Source organism: Sapajus apella, unplaced genomic scaffold (assembly GCF_009761245.1).
Source record: "Sapajus apella isolate SASKATOON/1434 unplaced genomic scaffold, GSC_monkey_1.0 scaffold42, whole genome shotgun sequence".
NCBI classification, from domain to species: Eukaryota; Metazoa; Chordata; class Mammalia; order Primates; family Cebidae; genus Sapajus; species Sapajus apella.
The window spans coordinates 952,097-972,184 of NW_022436982.1; the positions used below are offsets into that span (position 1 = coordinate 952,097).

The window sequence follows — 20,088 nt, forward strand, 5'->3', positions numbered from 1 at the left end:
CATGACGCCCCCTCCTCTAAGTGCCCTCCGAGGTCCACCCCTCCCTCAAAGCTCCTTACTCTCCAGGCCCGCACCCGCCACCCCCTGCCACCTTCCTCACCAGCTCCCCCCACCCTGCCTCCGCCCCAGCTTCTCAGCCCAGGTGGGGCGAGGTCGCAGGGGCGCCCACTCCTCCGCGCCCCAGGGCTGCAGGGCGGGGCTGCAGGGCGGGCGGGGCCGGGGCGCACTGCTATAAAGGGCGCCACCTGCGCTGGAGGCCGCTGCTCGCTGCGCCCGGTGCCTCCCGCTGCCCGTGCCCGCCCGACAGCGCCGCCGCCTGCCCCGCCATGGGTCGACAGAAGGAGCTGGTGTCCCGCTGCGGGGAGATGCTCCACATCCGCTACCGGCTGCTCCGCCAAGCGCTGGCCGAGTGCTTGGGGACCCTCATCCTCGTGGTGAGTGGAGGGAGCCGGGGAAGCCCTTTTCTCTCCAGTCCTTGCACTCCCCAAACCCTCACTTCCCCAAAGGGACTGTGCTTTCCAAGGTAGCCTGGACCCACCTCCCCAGCTCTGACCTCCATGCTAAACCCCGGAGGGTCAGGCTGACTTCCAAAGTCTTCTTCCCCATGGTTCTAACCCCATCTCTGACAGCTCCGATTCTTGCCAGAATGACAGCTGTTACTCCTCAGTGACAGCACCGATCGTTTACCCTCGCACGAGTGACTCAGCCCACAGGCTGAGGACAGTCTGGGACTGCCAGCCACTTCTCCAGCCTCCACAGCCCTCCAGGTTCCCAGAGTCCTAACCCTCAAAGGCAGGGGAGAGGGTGGAGGCAAATGAGCCATTATTAGGTTATTTGGGTTCTGGGTGTCTGGCCTCTAATGAATAATTAAGCCTCAAAAAGTCCAAAAGTTGCAGTGAGTGAGGACAGTTTGCCACCGCCGGGGCAGAGGGCAGAGGCCACATGGGCTGCAAACAGCAAAGCGGGAAGGGAGGCAGATTCTGATGGTAGGAGGGTGGGCTAAAGGTAGGCGCAGACACAGAGGACAGGTGTCTAAAGTTGCTCCCCTGCTGCTGAGTGACCCCCAGACCCTATCTGCTACCCAGACAGATGCTGTCAGCATCTGTGCAGAAGGCTGCAAACGTTTTGGTTATTCCCTGACTTCTTGGTTACTCTGTGGGTTCTCTGAGTGAGTTATTTCCCTGGCTGGGTTACTCCTCAGTCCTAGTTACTCCTTGGTGACATCCGTTTCACCCTGGTTTTGTTCTGGGTGGCTCTGTTTGCACTTCTTAGGTCTGGCAGACACACCAGTTATAGTTTTATTTCCTGTCCCAGTTACTTGCTGATTTTCAGCCGCTCATGTGGTTACACCTGCTTTCCTCTGGGTTCAGCTTCTACATTTCAGTGGGTGGGTTACTCCATTCCTGCCCCAGCCCTAGGTAGTACAGAGCAGCTGGCCTGCTGTGGACTAGGACGCTTAACTAAGGGCAAGTAGGGCTCCCCAAGTCGGGGAGGAGCAGGATCTGTGGGCAGAGGACAGCTGAGACCCGCTTCTGGCTTCCGAGAATGGAAGTTGGGAAGCCACTGGGGGAAATTTTAACCACAGCCTCCCATAAGATGAGTGGTCCTATCAGCCAGCCCTACCCTCTCTCTCCTGTGCCAAGAAGGCAATGGGAGGTGGCCTTATCGCCCTCTTGCCTTGGAGCCCCCACTCCTATCTGAGTCCTGAGTCCAGCCACCTGTTTTACAGCAGTCAGGCCAGGGGACAATGGTGCCTTCTAGTTTCCTAGAGGGGCCTCCTCATTCCCTCCCAAGCCTCAGTTCACTCTCCCACAAAGGAGCAGTTCTCCCACTGAGCCCCAGGATCATCAGGCTTATTCCAGACCACAAAAGAAGGGTGTTAAATTTGTGGAGAAGGCTGACAGGCTCAGATGGATGTGAGGTATTGGATATCAGTGAGAAGCAGAACTTCAATGACTGCATAAACTGAAGGGGCCAGGCCTGGGGGTCCCTGTGTGGTGGGTGAGTGCCTGCCTGCACACCTGTGTGTTGGGAGCCTAGGCTTGCAGTGGCAGAGTCAGGGTTGGCTTTGGGGTGAAGAAAGCCCCTTTCTCTGAGATAACTGGTGCAAGGGGAGGCGGCAGGTGCTGGCCAAGAACTTGGGGCAGGGGGGTGGGAGAGGAAGAGGAAGATTAGCCTCAAGGTGGTGGAACTGGCTCTGACAGCTCCTCCCTCCAAGGCCTCCTGGGATGGAGCCAGGTCTGAGCCTCTGGCAGGTAAGGAGCTGAGGCCAGGGCTTGCCAAGCAGGGCAGGGCACCCCAGACCCCCACATGCCTGTCTCCCACCACCCCTCCTCACACATACACCTGCAGTCTTTGATCTTTGCTCTCACTGGACTGCACACCTTTGCCCCATGTCATTGCTGCTGGGTTCTCCATTATCTCTTGGTCTTTCTGGGATGATAATCAAAATGCTTAACAATCTAGTACAACAGGCACTGACCCATCAGAATAAACAGGGCCCTTAGCACAGGTCCTGGAAACTGCCTGCTCTGTGGGCATAAAACCTTTAGTTATGAGCAGGTGGGAGAGGAGACCTGGGGAAGGCATTGGAGCAGCTTTGAGGGACACTCAGGGTGCTCAGGGCAACAACTCTTCACAGCTGCTGCAGAAGTATTTTCAGGCTTGAACAACAGACATAATACGTTCTTTTTCTTTTTTTAAGTAGAGACAAGGCTGGGCACAGCAGCTCACGCCCGTAATCCCAGCACTTTGGGAGGCCGAGGCAGGCGGATCACCTGAGGTCAGGAGTTCAAGACCAGCCTGACCAACACGGAGAACCCTCATGTCTACTAAAAACACAAAATTAGCCAGGCGTGGTGGCACATGCCTGTAATCCCAGCTGCTCGGGAGGCTGAGGTGGGAGAATCACTTGAACCCGGGGGGCAGAGGTTGTGGTGAACCAAGCTCACACCACTGCACTCCAGACTGGGCAACAAGAGCAAAACTCTGTCTCAAAAAAACCCAGTCTCAAAAAAACCCAAAAAAACCACAGAGATAGGGTCTCACTATGTTGCCCAGGCTGGTCTCAAACTCCTGGGTTCAAGTGATCCTCCCATCCCAGCCTCCAAAATGCTGGGATTACTGGTGTAAGCCACCACAGCGGGCTCTGTTATGTTCTATATTTGCAGACCACCAGGGCCCTTAGTCTCTTTTAGTTCTCCTATTCTTGGCAGAAAGTTTAGAACCGATCTCTTCATTTCTACTGCCCTGGGTCCCGGACTGGGAATAGTGAGAGGAGCCATTCAGATCCCTGTCTGTAGGACCTCCAAATCTGAGTGGGGAATCTGGACCCCTGAGAGCAGAGAGATTGTGGGTGGAGAGAGGAGGGCCTGGGACAGGGACAGGCAAAGGAAGGGGAGGGTGCTGAGAGGGGGATATGGCGAGGGCTGGGGCTCTGGCCTCCTGGATTCAGGAGCAGTGGATTTACCTCACTTCTGGTCTCCTCCCTGTTTATCTGTACCCCCCATTGCCACCACCACCACCACCACATGAGCTTTTCTAACTGTTTTGTTTTTTTTTTTTTTTTTGAGATGGAGTCCTGCTCTGTCGCCCAGACTAGAGTGCAATGGCGCGATCTTGGCTCACTGCAACCTTTGCTCCCCGGGTTCAAGTGATTCTCCTGCCTCAGCCTCCCGAGAAGCTGGGATTACAGGCACCTGCCACCATGCCCAGCTAATTTTTGTGTTTTTAGTAGAGAGGGGATTTCTCCATGTTGGTCAGGCTGGTCTCAAACTCCCGACCTCAGGTGATCCCCCTGCCTCGGCCTCCCAAAGTGCTGGGCTTACAGGTGTAAGCCACTGTGTGCGGCCCACATGAGGTTTTTTTGGGGGCAGCTAGGGGATGAGTGAGAGATTTCTCACTCTATGGTCCAGGCCTGAAGGGCCACAGATAAACTGTGCTAAGGTGAAAACTGTTTCCTGACACCTACTCCTGCTGGGATTCAAGGAACATCAGTGAAGATGGTTCAGTCATCTTCTGGGGTCTCAGTCATAGGCCCTGCTTCTAGCCTGTTCCATAAGGCCCTCTTATGTTAGGGTTTGGACAGTGGGGGTGGGAAGGCATGTATCCTTTTTCTGGAGACTGCAATTGCAGCTGAAGGGGTTTGGGTTGGGTTCCAGGAAGGGCTCTTGTCCTCCCAGTGGTGGCAGGTGGGCAGGTTGCTGGCTTCACCCCTTCCTTCTGGCTCACCCTCCCTGCCTTGTTCTTCTTCCTGACAGATGTTTGGCTGTGGCTCCGTGGCCCAGGTCGTGCTCAGCCGGGGCACCCACGGTGGTTTCCTCACCATCAACCTGGCCTTTGGCTTTGCTGTCACCCTGGGCATCCTCATCGCTGGCCAGGTCTCTGGTAAGGTCTTAATCCTGCCCCTAGCCCTTGGCCCTCAATAGCATTCCCACTAGATGTCCTGGCATTCCTAAGGGCAGGTCATAGCTGTGGCCTCTGCTTTGGCCCCTTGGGAAAGAAGGGTAGAAAAGAAACTTGACACTTAGAACCTTCGACTCTCACCTTGGAATCAGTGATTATCAGTTGGCCTGTTATATAGACCAACTGTCATCCTGTGCAAGAAACCCCTCTCTGCACCCCTTCTCAGGGGACTCTAGCCTCCCAACTGTGGCAGGCTGCAGCTAACATGTCCCGTGTCCCCTCTGCCCAGGGGCCCACCTGAACCCTGCCGTGACCTTTGCCATGTGCTTCCTGGCTCGTGAGCCCTGGATCAAACTGCCCATCTACACCCTGGCACAGACACTGGGAGCCTTCTTGGGTGCTGGAATTGTTTTTGGGCTGTATTACGGTAAGCATTCCCCACCCTGTCCTCCTCCCTGTACCCCCTCCCTCTGTTCAGGACCTGCTGGCATTGGGCCTTTTGATGACAGACAGCAGCTAGGACCTGCCCAGGCCCCAGGCTCATGACTCACTCATTCACGCAAGGGGCCAAAGTGGGGGGCATGAGGAGAAAGAAACAAGTTGGGCAACAACAGAGTCTCAGGCCCTCCACCCCACCCCATGCCACCCCTTCTACCTGCTGCAATACAGCAGTATTGACACTTACCCGTAACCCCCGGGAAGGTGGAGAGGGCCCACCCGAGAGGGGAGGCTGGGCTCAGTCCTCTCCCCCACTCACTCTGGGTCTAATCTGTCACCAGATGCAATCTGGAGCTTTGCCGACAACCAGCTTTTTGTTTCGGGCCCCAATGGCACAGCTGGCATCTTTGCTACCTATCCCTCTGGACACTTAGATATGATCAATGGCTTCTTTGACCAGGTATGGGCTGGGGATGTGTGAGGGGAACACAGGGAGGGGACCAAGCTGCCTTGGTAGCTCATGGGCTGGCTGGGGGACAGGACTTCTTGACTGTAACAGGGTTTCTCAATCTGTCGGGTAATACCCATCAGGACATGTGGCAGGTACTTACAAAACGTGGCTGTGTCCAGCGCGTTCTCATGCACACAGACATTCCAGCACCATTGCTTTCAGGAGCAGAGCATGGGCAGGTGCTGATGGAGTCTAAGAGCTAGAGGGAAGGCAGGGGATGGAAGGAGGGGTCAGAGAAAGGGAGGGAGCTGCTGCTTACCCCGTTCTCCCCAATCCCCAGTTCATAGGCACAGCCTCCCTCATCGTGTGTGTGCTGGCCATTGTCGACCCCTACAACAACCCTGTCCCTCGAGGCCTGGAGGCCTTCACCGTGGGCCTGGTGGTCCTGGTCATCGGCACCTCCATGGGCTTCAACTCTGGTTATGCCGTCAACCCTGCCCGGGACTTTGGCCCCCGCCTTTTTACCGCCCTTGCAGGCTGGGGCTCTGAAGTCTTCACGTGAGTACAACTCCCACCCAGCTTGCCCCAGCCTGCCTCTCCTCTGCACTGCCCCCAACATCCTTGACCACAAGTGTCTGTCCCCATAGGACCGGCCGGCATTGGTGGTGGGTACCCATCGTGTCCCCTCTCCTGGGCTCCATTGCTGGCGTCTTCGTGTACCAGCTCATGATTGGCTGCCACCTGGAGCAGCCCCCACCCTCCACCGAGCAAGAGAATGTGAAGCTGGCCCATGTGAAGCACAAGGAGCAGATCTGAGTGGGCAGGGACCATCTCCCCACTCCGAGGCCCCGGCCTTGAGCAGCCACTGACTGTCCAGGGGCCACTCCCAAGAAGCCCCCTTCATGATCCACCCTTCCAGGCTACAAAGCTCCCTGTCTACCCTCACCCCACGAGACAGCCTCTTCAGGATTTCCACCGGCCTCGCCCAAATAGCACCTTGGGCGTGGAACCTGAAGTTGGGTCAATACATCCTTTTGTCTCCCAAGTGGACAGAATGGGCAGCAGGTATGTGTGTGCACGTGTGTGTGTGTGGTTTCCCAGCTATTCAAGACAAGGGACCAGTCGGAAGGGATTCTGGCTGTTGGGGAAGCCCAGAGACGAAGGAAGGCAGCCTGTCCATCTGTGCACGAGAGAGGAAAGTGCCAGAGTGTGTGTGTTTCAGGGGCTCCATATGGAGGAGCTGCAGATATAGATGTGTTTCTGCGTATGTGTCTGCCTTTTTTTCTAAGTGGGGGCTTCTACGGGCTTTTGTGAGGTAGGGTTGATATGGGTAGGGCTGGGAGGAGGGGCCGTGGCTCAGGTTTGGAGCTTTGGATGTACATACATAAGTAGGAGCTGTGGGACATCTTTCTGTCATAATGCAGGCATGAAGGGTGGGGTGAAGCCCAGATCATAAGTTTCATGTTTGCTTTTGTTTTGTTTTGAATGTATGTAGCAGATGTTACAACCTTAGGGATCAGGGTTGGGAGACCCCATGTTAGAAAGGGTCTTCACTCCTTTAATCCTCTACTCAACAATGTACTCTTTTATCTTTTATATTAAAAAAAAAAAACACCAATAAAATGTGTGCCTAAAACCTCCAGTTGTGCAACTATCTTGCTGCTTCACTGTGCCCACAGTAACCCAGGCTGCCCGGCTGAGTGTCTGATCTGGTCAGGTTACCCTGGGGGTCATACAGAGAGGTTAAAGAGCTTCTTCGCCAAGTCTCTCAGTTTGAGCTCACTGGTTGCAAACTTTCCCCCAAGCTTCCCTCCTTATGGGTATCCCCAGCATAATGAATGGAAACTTCTTCCCAATCCCTGTACCCACACATCACCCCAGGAAGGCTTGAGCCCCATGCAAGGAGGAGCTTGCTGCAGAGCTGTCCAAAGGGGAGAGCTGCTGCCCAGGAGGTGGTGAGTTCCAGGCTGCTGGAGGAGACTCATCAGACTGGGAACCTGCATTGTCCTCCACCGCCTGCAGCTGTTCAGGCTCCATAACCTCCACCCAGACCTTGGCCACAGCCCCCTGGCAGCCTCCCTGCCTCCAGGCCTGCCCCAGTCAGTCCACACAGCAACCAGGGAATCTCTTCAAAACCCCTGCTGAGGCTGGGCGTAGTGGCTCATACCTGTAATCCCAGCACCTTGGGGGTCCAAGGTGAGTGGATCACCTGAGGTCAGGAGTTCAAGGCCAGCCTGGCAAAACCCCATCTCTACTAAAAATACAAAAAAAAAAAAACAAAAAAAAAAAACCAGGCATGGTGGCAGGTGCCTGTAGTTTCAGCCACTTGGGAGGCTGAGGCAGGAGAAATGCTTGAACCCAGGAGGCAGAGGTTGCAGTGAGCTGAGATTGCACCATCGCACTTCAGCCTGGGTAACAAGAGTGAAACTCAGTCTCAAAAAAACAAACCAAAACAAAAACCTGCTGAAAGTGGGGCTCTTTCCATGGCTTTCTGTACCCATCTGGAGACCATCTACAACCCTCCATCTGGCATTCAGGCCCTCCAGGACCCGGCTCCCAGGCCTACCCCTCCTCTCACACGGTTCCATCCACCTCAGCCTACTTTGTGTGCTTCTCTGTTTTTGTATCTTCAGACTTTGCTCCAAAGCCCCAACTTACATCTTTGCTCATTGAAGTCCTCATGATCTGCTTTAATGCCTCTTCCTCCAGGAAGCCATTCCTGCTCTGCCTCACTCTTCCAGCTGTCGAAGTCACTGAGACCCACAGCTAGTCAGCTGTCGAAGCAGTGAGACCAGCATGTCGTGTTCATGCCTGTCTCCTGCTCTGCTTCATTTCTTCAGTCTGAGGCACCTCTGTGCCCAGTAAGGCACTGGCTTGGACTGATTGACTCTAGAACCCTGACTTGTCCAGAAAAGCAAGGGGCTCAGCATACCTGAGCCAGGAAGCTTTTCTCATTTTCTTCTTCCTTACTAGATCCTCAAGTTTCATCAAGGGAAACTTCATGAAATACAAGGGAAGGTGTCCCCTACTTAATCCCTCCTTGGAGTGAACCCCATGGGAGCCAGAGGATCGCCGGGTGTGACAGAATTGTGGTTTTTAGAAGCTAAGCCAGCTTTTTCTCTCCAGCCTTCATAGCTAAGACTATGGCCCAGAGAGGGTAGGTGGTAAAGACAGGGTCACACAGCCAAGAATCTGCCTGGGGAGGTAAGGGGAAGAGAAGGCAATTCCACTTTAGGTTTCTATCCCTTCTTTGTCCCCAGCTCCCAAGAGGCGTGTCTAGAATGTTGGAGGAATCTGAGCCAGAGGGAGTGTACCCTTCCCAGGCCCTGGGGGGAGGAAGGGCAAACCTTGGGAGGGGAATATGGCTGCAGAGTGTCATTCCAGCCACACCAGTCCCACCTGGGCTGCGCTTGCCTGGCTGTCCTCCCCAGCATGCCCCACGTCCTTCTGTCACCCATTTCTTTCAAATCCTGCTGCTGACCCTGACCAGTCAGCCCAGGGGGTGGTGGCAACCATTTTGGTGCAGTAATTAACGGGTAGGCAAACCTGGGTTCCTGGCCTAGCTAGGATTCTCTGTCCAGCTGGGTGACCTTGGGGTGGTCATGTTCTTTTCCTGAACCTCCTTTATCTGTGAATTGGGGGATATTGAGGAGTTAATGGAAGATGATTCATGAAAAGGACTTAACACAGTGACCAGCAGATGGTAAATCCTCAATAAATGTCACCTCATGATTTTTCCGGCAGAACCACAGATGGGGGTGGGGAGGCAGTGGAGGGAGGATGCTAAAGGCTGTTTTTTTTTTTTAAAGGTCGTTGAATTCAATATCCTCTTCCTTCTCAGCCTCCTTCCACAGATTCTGAATTTCCTGAGAAAGGGGAGGGAGGAAGTATGAGGGTGATAGTGTGCTGTGTCCTGACTGCAGAAGGCTCTTGGGAGAGATGGAGGGGAGGCAAGGGGGGCTCACACACACAGGATGCAGGGCAAAGCAGCATGCAGCTGCAGCCAAGGGAACGTGTTGGATGGAGGGTCAGGCCACGTGAGGGAGGGTAAGGCCCGACCAGGACCAGGAGAGGATCAGGGCAGGGGCTGATAGGAATGTGAGCCATGCAGCAATTGTGCGACCCCTCCGGGGGTAGGAGGCAGCTCCCCACCCCCAGGTGTACCTTCCACCAGCAGTTCTGGCTGTCAGAAAGTTCTAGCAAGACAACTCTTCATCTCCTTTAGGAAGGTATCTTCTCCCATTCCATGTAATCCATTTTCTGGGGAGGACATGGAGGGAGAATCCCCCCCCCTCACCCCTGTCCCTTCTTCCTGTGCTGAGCCATCTCCACAGCCCACTTTGGAGGAACCCATGTTTCCTTCAAATTCGGATCTGCTTGGGTTAAAATCAGGCTCTGTGAAACTTGAGCTTGGTTCCCATTTCTTAGTGTGCCGGCCTCAGTGTGTGTGCGCACATGGGCAAGTGTGCACTTCTTTTCTTTCCCAGAGACCAAGTCTCTCCCTGTCGCTCTGGCTGGAGTGTAGTGGCATGATCTCCACTCACTGCAAATTCTGCCTCCTGGGTTCAAGTGATTCTCCTGCCTCAGCCTCCTAAGTAGCTAAGGACCACAGGTGTGAGCCACTATGCCTAGCTAAGTTTTTGTATGTTTAGTAGAGACATGGTTTCACCATGTTGGCTGGGCTGGTCTCGAGCGCCTGAAAAGTGATCCGCCTGCCTCAGTCTCTCAAAGTGCTGGGATTACAGGCGTGAGCCACCGTGTCCAGCCAGCAAGTGTGCACTTCTCGGTGTTTCTGGTTGTGTCTTTCTTTCAGTGTATCTGGTTATGTCTCTGCGGGTCCACGCTTGTGGCAGGCCATGTCTCTGTCTCTTTTCATGTCTCTCTTACTGCCTACTCTTTGTGTGTGTCTGGGTCTTATTTTTTGAGATGGAGTTTTGCCACCCAGGCTGGAGTACAATGGCACAATCTTGGCTCACTGCAACCTCCACCTCCCAGGTTCAAGCGATTCTTCTGCCTCACACTCCTGAGTAGCTGGGACTACAGGTACATGCCACACACTCAGCTCATTTTTGTATTTTTAGTAGAGATGGGGTTTCTCCGTGTTGACCAGCCTGGTCTTGAACTCCTGATCTTAGATGATCTACTCGCCTTCGCCACCCAAAGTGCTGGGATTACAGGCATGAACCACCTCACCTGGCCTTGTGTTTGGGTCTTTGTGTACCTCTAAGCGAACATCCTGTGATTGTGACCCTTGGACCACGTCTCTGCATGTTTCTCTGAGCTCGTCTCTCTGTACCTGAGCACACCTCTGCGCCCGTCTCTCAGTGTGCTTGGGCACACCTGTGTGTGTACTCAGTGCAAATCTCTGTGTGCACCTACTCTCTGCCAGCCCAGTCCCGCTTGTGTTCCTCTAGGGCAGGCCTTAATTCCTGGTAATGAACTCCTTCCTTTCTCTTTCCTCTTCATTTCATTTTCCTGAAAACCTAGGTGGGGCACCTCTAGGCTTGGGAAAACATGGGTGGGGTAGAGTTGGGTGGGGTGGGAAGGGGAGTAGGAGGACTGCTCCACCTAGTGCAGAGACCCCAGGGGCCAGACACAGCCCCGATCCCCTGAGGAACAGTTCGTGAGGGTGTTGGCCTAAACAGGACCTTGAATCTCCTCGCTGGGAGGAGGAAGCCTGTCCTGGGGGTAGGACCCCTGAGCTGTGGGCCCTGGGAATGTGGTAGTGCAAAGAAAGGAGGGATGAAGATGGAGACACTGGGGCCACCAGGGAGACTGGAAGGAGGCTTCCTGGGCAGAACCTCGGAGTCCCACGGGGGCAGGGGAATGGGTGTGTCTGCCCTGCAGCTGGGGATGGGCTCCTCAGGGACGCGGCATCTCCATGCCCTGGGCTTTGGCCTTTGGTGCCAGGTTTGTTTGAGGTAAGGGAGGATTGGCAGTGGAAACACAGAGGCTGTGTCTGGTCTGGGCACCTAGGCTGTGAAAGGTGCCAGGAGAGACCACCTCCTCTTTGCGTAAAGGAGAAACTAGGGTCCCATCTAGAGACACAGAGCAGCGCTGCAGAGCCTGTACCAGACTGCAGCCTTTTTTTTTTTTTAAGACGGGGTTTCACCATGTTGGTCAGGCTGGTCTTAAACTCCCAACCTCAGGTGATCTGCCTGCCTTGGCCTCCAAAGTGCTTGGATTACAGGCGTGAGCCACCACGCCCAGCCGACCGCAGCCTTCTTAACCCCTTCCCCAGAGAGCACTTTGCAGCATCTCAGGGAGAACAGCTCTGAATGCAGATCACCTGGGTTCCAAATAAGCCCTTCCTAGCCACAAAACCTTGTGGGTGGGAGTCTCCATCTGCCCCAGATCCAATCTCTCTCCTGCTGTGTCTCAGGAGGCTAATCTCCATGAGAACATTCCTGGGTCTTCTTGCCCTCGGGCTTTGAGTTGGGTTTGGCAAATGGGAGACAGAGGTAGGAAAACAGAGGACAGGGAGGGTGGGGGGATAAAGGTCAGGGTATTCATGCCTTTTCCAGGGCTCTGGCTTTCCCTGCATTCTAGAACACTGCTCTCTCCTTGCCTCTTCTGGCTGAGGGGGAATGGCTGCTGTTGGTTAGTCCCCAGGCCATCTCTGATTGGTCCCCTTGACTTTACCGCCATCTCTGTAAATAGTCCTTTCTCAAGCTCTCTTCAGTGAAACCCTCAGAGGATACTATCTGTTCCTGCTTTATCCCGGACTGATGTCACCTCTCTGCACATTCATTTCTTCCTCTGAAATGGGGATAGTATCTACCTCATTAGGTTGCACAAGGTGGAGATTAGGTGGATTAACACAGGCATCAGAACAATGCCAGATATGGCAGTAAGGGCTTTCACAGTGGAGGCTGTAATGATGGTGATGATGACTCCTCCCGAGTTCCCTGTGTACTGTGGGGAGGGAAAGCGTGAAGACAGGCTTGGAAGTGACGCCTGATTCCCCAAGGCCATCTGCTCTAGTTCCGGGAGCTTGGAGCTTCTGTGGGGCCTTAGTCAGCCTGGGAGTCAAGCTCCAGTCCCTGCAGCTTTCCCTAGGCGGACTGGGCTTAGGTGGGATGAAAGCCAGAGCCTCTCTCACCCTAAGCCTTCTCCAGAAAATTCAGGCTTCTGAGAAAGGGAGGGCTGGGCATTCCATTCCCTCGTGTGGCTCAGGGGATATAGTAGGGTTGAGAATGGTGATGGTGAGGAATCTGGGGTTCAGAGGATGGTGTATGTGGGGTCATGGCCAGGAGTCAACCCCAGCAAAATTCCAATCTGTGTTTACTAACCTTGTTTCACAGCCTCCTATCAGGAAGTTCTTCCTGAGGTCTCATTGGCGTTCCACTTTAGCTCCTCAAGAACAGGGCAGAAACCAGGACAATTGCAGTGACTCTGGGGACCTCTTCCAGCTCTCACCAACAGAGTCCCAGCAACTGTGGGAGCCAGAAAAGGATCTGTGCCCCTTCCCAGACCCGTGTATGGTCAAAGCACAGGAAGCCCAAGGGACGCTAACGGGTGTCCTAGGGACACCTGAGATTGACAGTGGGGTAGGGCGATGAGTGAGCTGAAAATCAGCCACCTGACTTCTGTAAGGGTCCCCATCCCTCTACTGCCTTGGTCATACCTCCAGGTCAGAGTGAAATATAAGGTGTGCAGAAGGAATGGGTGGCACCGTCCCCTGCCTCCAGAGTTCTCTGGGGATAAAGCCTTATACCAGATCCAATCGCTTCAGCCAACTTCTTCCATTTCTTGCGTTGAGAAGCCACCTCAGGGACACTTCCATGGCTCTGTGGTCTCTGCCTTTTTCAGAAGCTCCTGTGAGGAGTAATGAGCTCTTGTCAGACTTCCTGGTGGGGCTTAGTGCTAAAGAGGTCTGGCTTGGAGAAACTGGGGGAGGGGACCCTGGGAGCTACGATAATCATCTTGATGTGGTCGGCTGCTTGTCTCCATGGAGATGCTCCCCACACCCGGGGAGGCACATGGAATGTCTGGCCACCACCCCGTCCTGTCCTTCACCTCTTGGTCCAGGGTCACTCACTGCCAGGGCTGGGCTGGAAAGCAACTGAGAGGAGGGGCGGCCTGCTTGAGGTGGGAGTCAGGTTGTGGGTTCCAGTCTCAGGGTGCTCATTCCTGACAGAGGTGACCTTTAGCTGGGGGAATCCCACTTCCATGTCAGGGCAGGAAGGGGAGAATGATCGCTGGCCTGTGGACAAAGTCTTCCCTTATCGGAAGATGGGCTTACAGCTTCGCCACCTTTGACCCTTGGAATGCATATATGCCCACATGCACATGAGGATGTGTCTGCTCTGATTGACGAAAGACTGGGCTTCGCACCCCCACTGGCTCATGTACACCCCACACATGGCACACTCACTCCATACTCAACCCAACTACAGTCAGACAAGCCCTGACAGCTACTCACTCATTACACACTCACATGCTCAAACGCACTGATACATACCCACACTCCACGCCTTTACATCCACACACCCTTGCACTCTCAGAGGTACTCACATTCGAATACATACTCACCCACCCTCCTACCTGTGGGGGGCCAGAAGCTGCACATCTATGCACTGAGTTGGACAGGGTGGCAGTGTGTGTATGGGGGGGTGGGCACAGGACTGGGAGTACCAGGTCAGGGGTTGCGATACTCCAAACAAGACATGGGGGTCAGGACATGGGGTTGGGAAGTCTAAGTTTTCTTTTAAATTTTTAATTTTTTTTTTTTTTTTTTTGAGACAGTTTTGCTCTTGTTGCCCAGGCTGGAGTGCAATGGCGCGATCTCGGCTCACCACAACCTCCGCCTCCTGGGTTCAGGCAATTCTCCTGCCTCAGCCTCCTGAGTAGCTGGGATTACAGGCACGCGCCACCATGCCCAGCTGAATTTTTGTATTTTTAGTAGAGATGGGGTTTCACCATGTTGACCAGGATGGTCTCGATCTCTTGACCTCGTGATCCACCCGCCTCGGCCTCCCAAAGTGCTGGGATTACAGGCATGAGCCACCGCGCCTGGCCTAATTTTTTTTTTTTTTGAGATGGAGTTTCGATCTTGTTGCCCAGGCTGGAGTGCAGTGGCACGATCTCGGCTCACCACCACCTCTGCCTCCTGGGTTCAAGCGATTCTCTTGCCCTAGACTCCCAAATAGCTGGGATTACAGGCGTGTGCCACCATGGCAGCTAATGTCTTTAGGTTTTCAGATCACAACCCAAATTTTCAGAGCAAGGGACCGGGAGGTGGGAGGTTTGAAGGCTGTGACCGAGTCCGAGTGCCTGGGCAGACACATACCATAGCTGTTGACAAATACTTGCTGAATTAGCAAACAGCAGGATCCACGAAAACTTCTGATTTCCGGCCGGGTGCGGTGGCTCAAGCCTGTAATCCCAGCACTTTGGGAGGCCGAGGCGGGTGGATCACGAGGTCAAGAGATCGAGACCATCCTGGTCAACATGGTGAAACCTCGCCTCTACTAAAAATACAAAAAAATTAGCTGGGCATGGTGGCACATGCCTGTAGTCCCAGCTACTCAGGAGGCTGAGGCAGGAGAATTGCCTGAACCCAGGAGGCGGAGGTTGCGGTGAGCCGAGATCGCGCCATTGCACTCCAGCCTGGGTAACAAGAGCGAAACTCCGTCTCCAAAAAAAAAAAAAAAAAAAAAACTCTTCTGATTTCCAACTGGTAGAGCAGCCTGCCTCACAGTTTAGAAACGCAGGCAGCAGGAGAGTCAGGGCCATCTTACCCTCTGAAGTCAACGAATCCACACCCTTACTGCAGTTCTGCAGAGCAGGGAGCTGAGTCTCAAACACAGATGACTCACACGAAGCTACTGGGTAAGGAAGTGCCCCCCACCCCCAGCCCTGGGTCCCCAGTCTCACAGTATGCTTTCTAAGCCCAAAGACATCTGACCCAGAGAGAAGCCTCAGGGCGTCCAGCTGCCAGAGGCTGAATAGAAAGTGATAATGGTCTGGGCTGTCCCAGGAATTTGGACTCTCGCTAGGAAAGAGGAGGACTTGTAGGGGGACCCTTGAGGTGCGCAGGGTCAAAGAGGCCAGCAGACACCTGCGGAAGGGCTTCTGGAAAGTCTTATGTAAAAAAAGAGTATCTCCTGGCTTTTCTGCTAGAGAGTTTATTATTTTGAGACGGAGCCTTGCTCTGTTGCTCAGGCTGGAGTGCAATGGCATGATCTTGGTTCACTGCAGCCTCTACCTCCTGGGTTCAAGTGATTCTCCCACCTCAGCCTCCTGAGTAGCTGGGATTACAGATGCCTGCCATCAGGTAATTTTTGTGTGTTTTTAGTAGAGACCGAGTTTTACCATGGTTTTTTAAAATTTTTTTGGATATTTTTAGTAGAGATGGGGTTTTACCATGTTGGCCAGGCTGGTCCCGAACTCCTGACTTCAAGTGATCTGCCTACCTTGACCTCCTAAAGTGCTGAGATTACAGGTGTGAGCCACTGTGCCTGGCCCTTATTATTTTTTGAGATAAGGTCTTGTTCTGTCATCCAGGATGGGTGCAGTGGCACAAACATGGCTCACTGCAGCCTCCATCTCCATCAGTGACCCTCTTACCTCAGCCTTCCAAGTAGCTGACACCCCAGCCATGTGCCACCACGCCTAATTTTTCAAATTTTTTGTAGGGATGAGATTTTGCCATGTTCCTCAGGCTGGTCTTGAACTCCTAGCTTCAAGCGATCCTCCCATCTCAGCCTCCCAAAGCGCTGGGATAACAGGCATGAGGCACAGCACCTTGCCTATGTATTTATTATTTCATCAAATATTTATTGGCTGGGTGTGGTAGCTTACACCTGTAATCCCAGAACTTTGGGAGGCTAAGGTGGGTGGATCACTTGAGGCCAGGAGTTTGAGACCAGTCTGGCCAACATGACAAGACCCTATCTCTATTAAAAATACAAAAATTAGCTGGGCATGTTGGCAGGTGCCTGTAGTCCCAGCTACTTGGGAGTCTGAGGCAGGAAAATCTCTTGAACCCAGGAGGCAGAGGTTGCAGTGAGCTGAGATTGTGCAACTGTACTCCAGCCTGAGTGACAGAGCAAGACCCTGTCTCAAAAAACAAAAAACATTTAAGCATCTTTTTTTTTTTTTTTTTTTTTTTTTTTTTGAGACGGAGTTTCGCTCTTGTTACCCAGGCTGGAGTGCAATGGCGCAATCTCGGCTCACCGCAACCTCCGCCTCCTGGGTTCAGGCAATTCTCCTGCCTCAGCCTCCTGAGTAGCTGGGATTACAGGCATACGCTACCATGCCCAGCTAATGTTTTGTATTTTTAGTAGAGATGGGGTTTCACTATGTTGACCAGGATGGTCTCGATCTCCTGACCTCGTGATCCACCCGCCTCGGCCTCCCAAAGTGCTGGGATTACAGGCTTGAGCCACCGCACCCGGCCAGCATCTTTAATTTTTAAAAATTTTTATTTTTTAGAGACAGGGTTCCATCTGTTGCCCAGGCTGGAGTACAGTGGTGCAATCTAAGCTCACTGCAACCTCAACCTCCTAGGCTCAAGTGATCTTCCCACCTCAGCCTCCAGAGTAGCTGGAATGACAGATGTGTACCACCACATTGAGCTAATTTATTATTTTTATTTTTTTGTAGATACGATGCCCTGCCATGTTACTCAGACACTTCAGGTCTCTAACTCTTGAAGTGAACCTCCTGCCTTGGCCTCCCAGAATGCTGGGATTATAGGTATAAACCACCTAGCCTGCTTGGCCACTTTTTTTTGAGGTGGAGTTTAGCTCTTGTTGCCCAGATCGGAGTGCAATGGGATGATCTCGGCTCACTGCAACCTCCGCCTCCCAGGTTCAACCGATTCTCCTGCCTCTGCCTCCAGAGAAGCTGGGATTACAGACAGGCACCATAACGCCTGGCTAATTTTTGTATCATTAGTAGAGACAAGGTTTCACCATATTGACCAGGCTGGCCTCAAACTCCTGACCTCAGGTGGTCTGCCAGCCTTGGTCTCCCAAAGTGGGTGAGCTATCATGCCCAGCCTCCCAAGCACCTTTTTAAAAATGCCAGACTGGCTGTGGTAGGCACCAGGAATACTATGACTGACATATTATAAGATACACCTGGCTGGGCGTGGTGGCTCATGCTTGTAATCCAAGCACTTTGGAGGCCAAGGTGGGTGGATCACCTGAGGCCGAGAGTTCAAGACCAGCCTGGCCAACACGGTGAAACTCCATCTTAAAAAAAAAAAAAAAAAAAAAGATATACCACAATATCAGGTAGAAAGCATCTGGATGCCAGTAAGAGGAAATCAGACTCAATGTGGCTTGGGCAACAGTGGTAATTGGCTCACATAGCTGAAAATTTTAGATGAAAGCTTCAGGTGAGCCTTGATCCAGCATCCATGTCCTTTCTGTCTCTTTTCCTTCCATGCTGTCAGCCTCATCCTAAGGCTACATCCTCTGTGGTTTAAGAGAGCTGTCCGTGGCTCTTGGGCCACATGCTTCCTGGTTAATGTTCCACAGACAAGATGGAACATGTTTGTCACAGCTGTTTCAGTAAACATCCTAAGGTACACTCTGATTGGATCAGCTTGGTCATGTGCCCACTCCTCATGTGTCCCACTTCTGGTTCCAAGAACGATGTCAACTTCCTCTGAAAAAAAACGGATTCCCAAATGGAAGCTGAGGACTGTTCCTGCCTTCATGGAACTTAAATTAGTGGAGGATACTGCAAATACAAGCAACCAGAGGCAATCTGGACAGCATTCAGTCAAGTGCAAGGCCCTTTTAAGGCCCACGTCACCTTCCCATGGCTCTCCACCTTTATATTGAGACCCGAAGGATGAGAAGGAATTAGCCTGGGGGATGCTCCAGGGAGAGGTAACAGCTTGTCCAAAAGCCTGAAGGCAGGAGATGAGTGTTCCCTGTAAGAACTGGACAGAGTTAGTGTTGCTGGAGCTTAGAATGCCAGATGAGACTAGAAGGGTGTGTGGGGCCAGGTTAGGCAAGATCCAGATCAGGGAGGTTCTGGGAAACCACAGCCTCCTACCATTCTTGCTTAGTGGCCCCTATAAGCTTATCCATTACCAGCCTAGGGTGTCAGGAAGGAGTCAGCTTGGGGCCAGTTGCCACCCTGGATAGAGACCAGACTCACGCGGTGCGGTGAGGGGCCTGGGTGTCAGGAGCTCCAAGTTACTCCGAGACCCAGAGCAATTCCTACTACTGCTCTTTACCTCAGTTTCTCCCTGAGGGCCACAGGGACGTTGCATGAGATGATTTGAGCCCTAATTTCCTTTCCCAGGCCTAGCATTCTGATTCTTTTCTAGGGTCCTAACAGCCTTAGATTCAGATGAGAGAGGGCAGGATGTGAGAAAAGGGACTGAGACACAGCTGAAGCAGAGCGTTCCTGAAAGGCACACATGAAACCAGAAGGCAGCAGCAATGGGAGGGGACTTGGCTGAGAGGACCTGGAATGCCAAGTGTAAGAATTAGAAGATTCAAGTGAGGGGGTGGGAAAATGTATCCAAAACGGCACTTAAGGAAGGTGGATTTTGAGCTGGGTGCAGTGGCTCACACCTGTAATCCTAACGTTTTGGGAGGCTGAGGTGGGTGGATCACCAGAGGTCAGGAGTTCAAGACCAGCCTGACCAACACAGTGAAACCCCATCTCTACTAAAAATACAAAAAATAACTTGGTGTGGTGGTGGGTGCCTGTAATCCCAGCTACTAGGGAGACTGAGGAAGGAGAATCACTTGAACCCCAGAGGCTGAGGCTGCAGTGAGCTGAGATCACACCATTTGCACTCCATCCTGGGCGACAAGAACAAAAATCTGTCTAAAAAAAAAAAAAGTTGGCTGGGCGCGGTGGCTCAAGCCTGTAATCCCAGCACTTTGGGAGGCCGAGGCGGGTGGATCACAAGGTCAAGAGATCAAGACCATCCTGGTCAACATGGTGAAACCCGTCTCTACTAAAACTACAAAAAATTAGCTGGGCATGGTGGCGCGTGCCTGTAGTCCCAGCTACTCAGGAGGCTGAGGCAGGAGAATTGCCTGAACCCAGGAGGCGGAGGTTGCGGTGAGCCGAGATCGCGCCATTGCACTCCAGCCTGGGTAACAAGAGCGAAACTCCGTCTCAAAAAAAAAAAAAAAAAAAAAAAAGTTGTATTTAAACAGCAGAGATCTACAAAAAAGAAAACAAAAACAAACGAACAAACAAACAGGGGCTAGGCACAGTGGCTCATGCACCTGAAATCCCAGCACTTTGCGAGGCTGAGGTAGGTAGATCATCTGAGGTTAGGGAATTTAAGACCAGCCTGGCCAACAAGGTGAAACCTTGTCTCTACTAAAAATACAAAAATTAGCTGGATATGGTAGCAGGCACCTGTAGTCCCAGCTACTTGGGAGGCTGAGGCAGGAGAATCACTTGAACCTAGGAGGCAGAGGTTGCAGTGAGCCAAGATGGTGCCATTGCACTCCAGGCTGGGCAATAGCGTGAGACTTTGTCTCAACACAAACACACACACACAGAAAGATGGGTCAACATAGCTGCTGGGGTGAAGATTGGGAGAGATGGGAAGCCTGCCAAGAGATAGTAAGAATTCTGTCCGGCGGGGAGCGGTGGCTCAAGCCTGTAATCCCAGCACTTTGGGAGGCCGAGGCGGGTGGATCATGAGGTTAAGAGATCGAGACCATCCTGGTCAACATGGTGAAACCCCGTCTCTACTAAAAATACAAAAATTAGCTGGGCATGGTGGTGTGTGCCTGTAATCCCAGCTACTCAGGAGGCTGAGGCAGGAGAATTGCCTGAACCCAGGAGGCGGAGGTTGC

The 20,088-nt window shown here is 53.0% G+C and overlaps 1 protein-coding gene across 1 annotated transcript; it reads left to right on the top strand.

The window, feature by feature from the left end:
* The first annotated feature begins 229 nt into the window (after window positions 1-229).
* AQP3 (aquaporin 3 (Gill blood group)) lies at window positions 230-13,906 on the top strand. The gene is made up of 7 exons (XM_032299953.1): window positions 230-434; window positions 4,260-4,386; window positions 4,694-4,831; window positions 5,184-5,302; window positions 5,634-5,851; window positions 5,941-6,385; window positions 13,894-13,906. Exons 1-6 carry the CDS (start codon window positions 327-329, stop codon window positions 6,107-6,109), a joined length of 879 nt encoding a protein of 292 aa, XP_032155844.1. The 5' UTR covers window positions 230-326; the 3' UTR covers window positions 6,110-6,385; window positions 13,894-13,906.
* Window positions 13,907-20,088: the final 6,182 nt, after the last annotated feature.

What these genes read in the sequence shown, in the direction of transcription:
- AQP3 (XM_032299953.1), top strand. Translation starts at nt 327, where the DNA reads ATGGGTCGACAGAAGGAGCTGGTGTCCCGCTGCGGGGAGATGCTCCAC. An exon ending in TGTTTTTGGGCTGTATTACG is followed by an intron (nt 4,832 to 5,183) that starts GTAAGCATTCCC and finishes ATCTGTCACCAG; the next exon opens with ATGCAATCTGGAGCTTTGCC. An exon ending in TGGGGCTCTGAAGTCTTCAC is followed by an intron (nt 5,852 to 5,940) that starts GTGAGTACAACT and finishes CTGTCCCCATAG; the next exon opens with GACCGGCCGGCATTGGTGGT.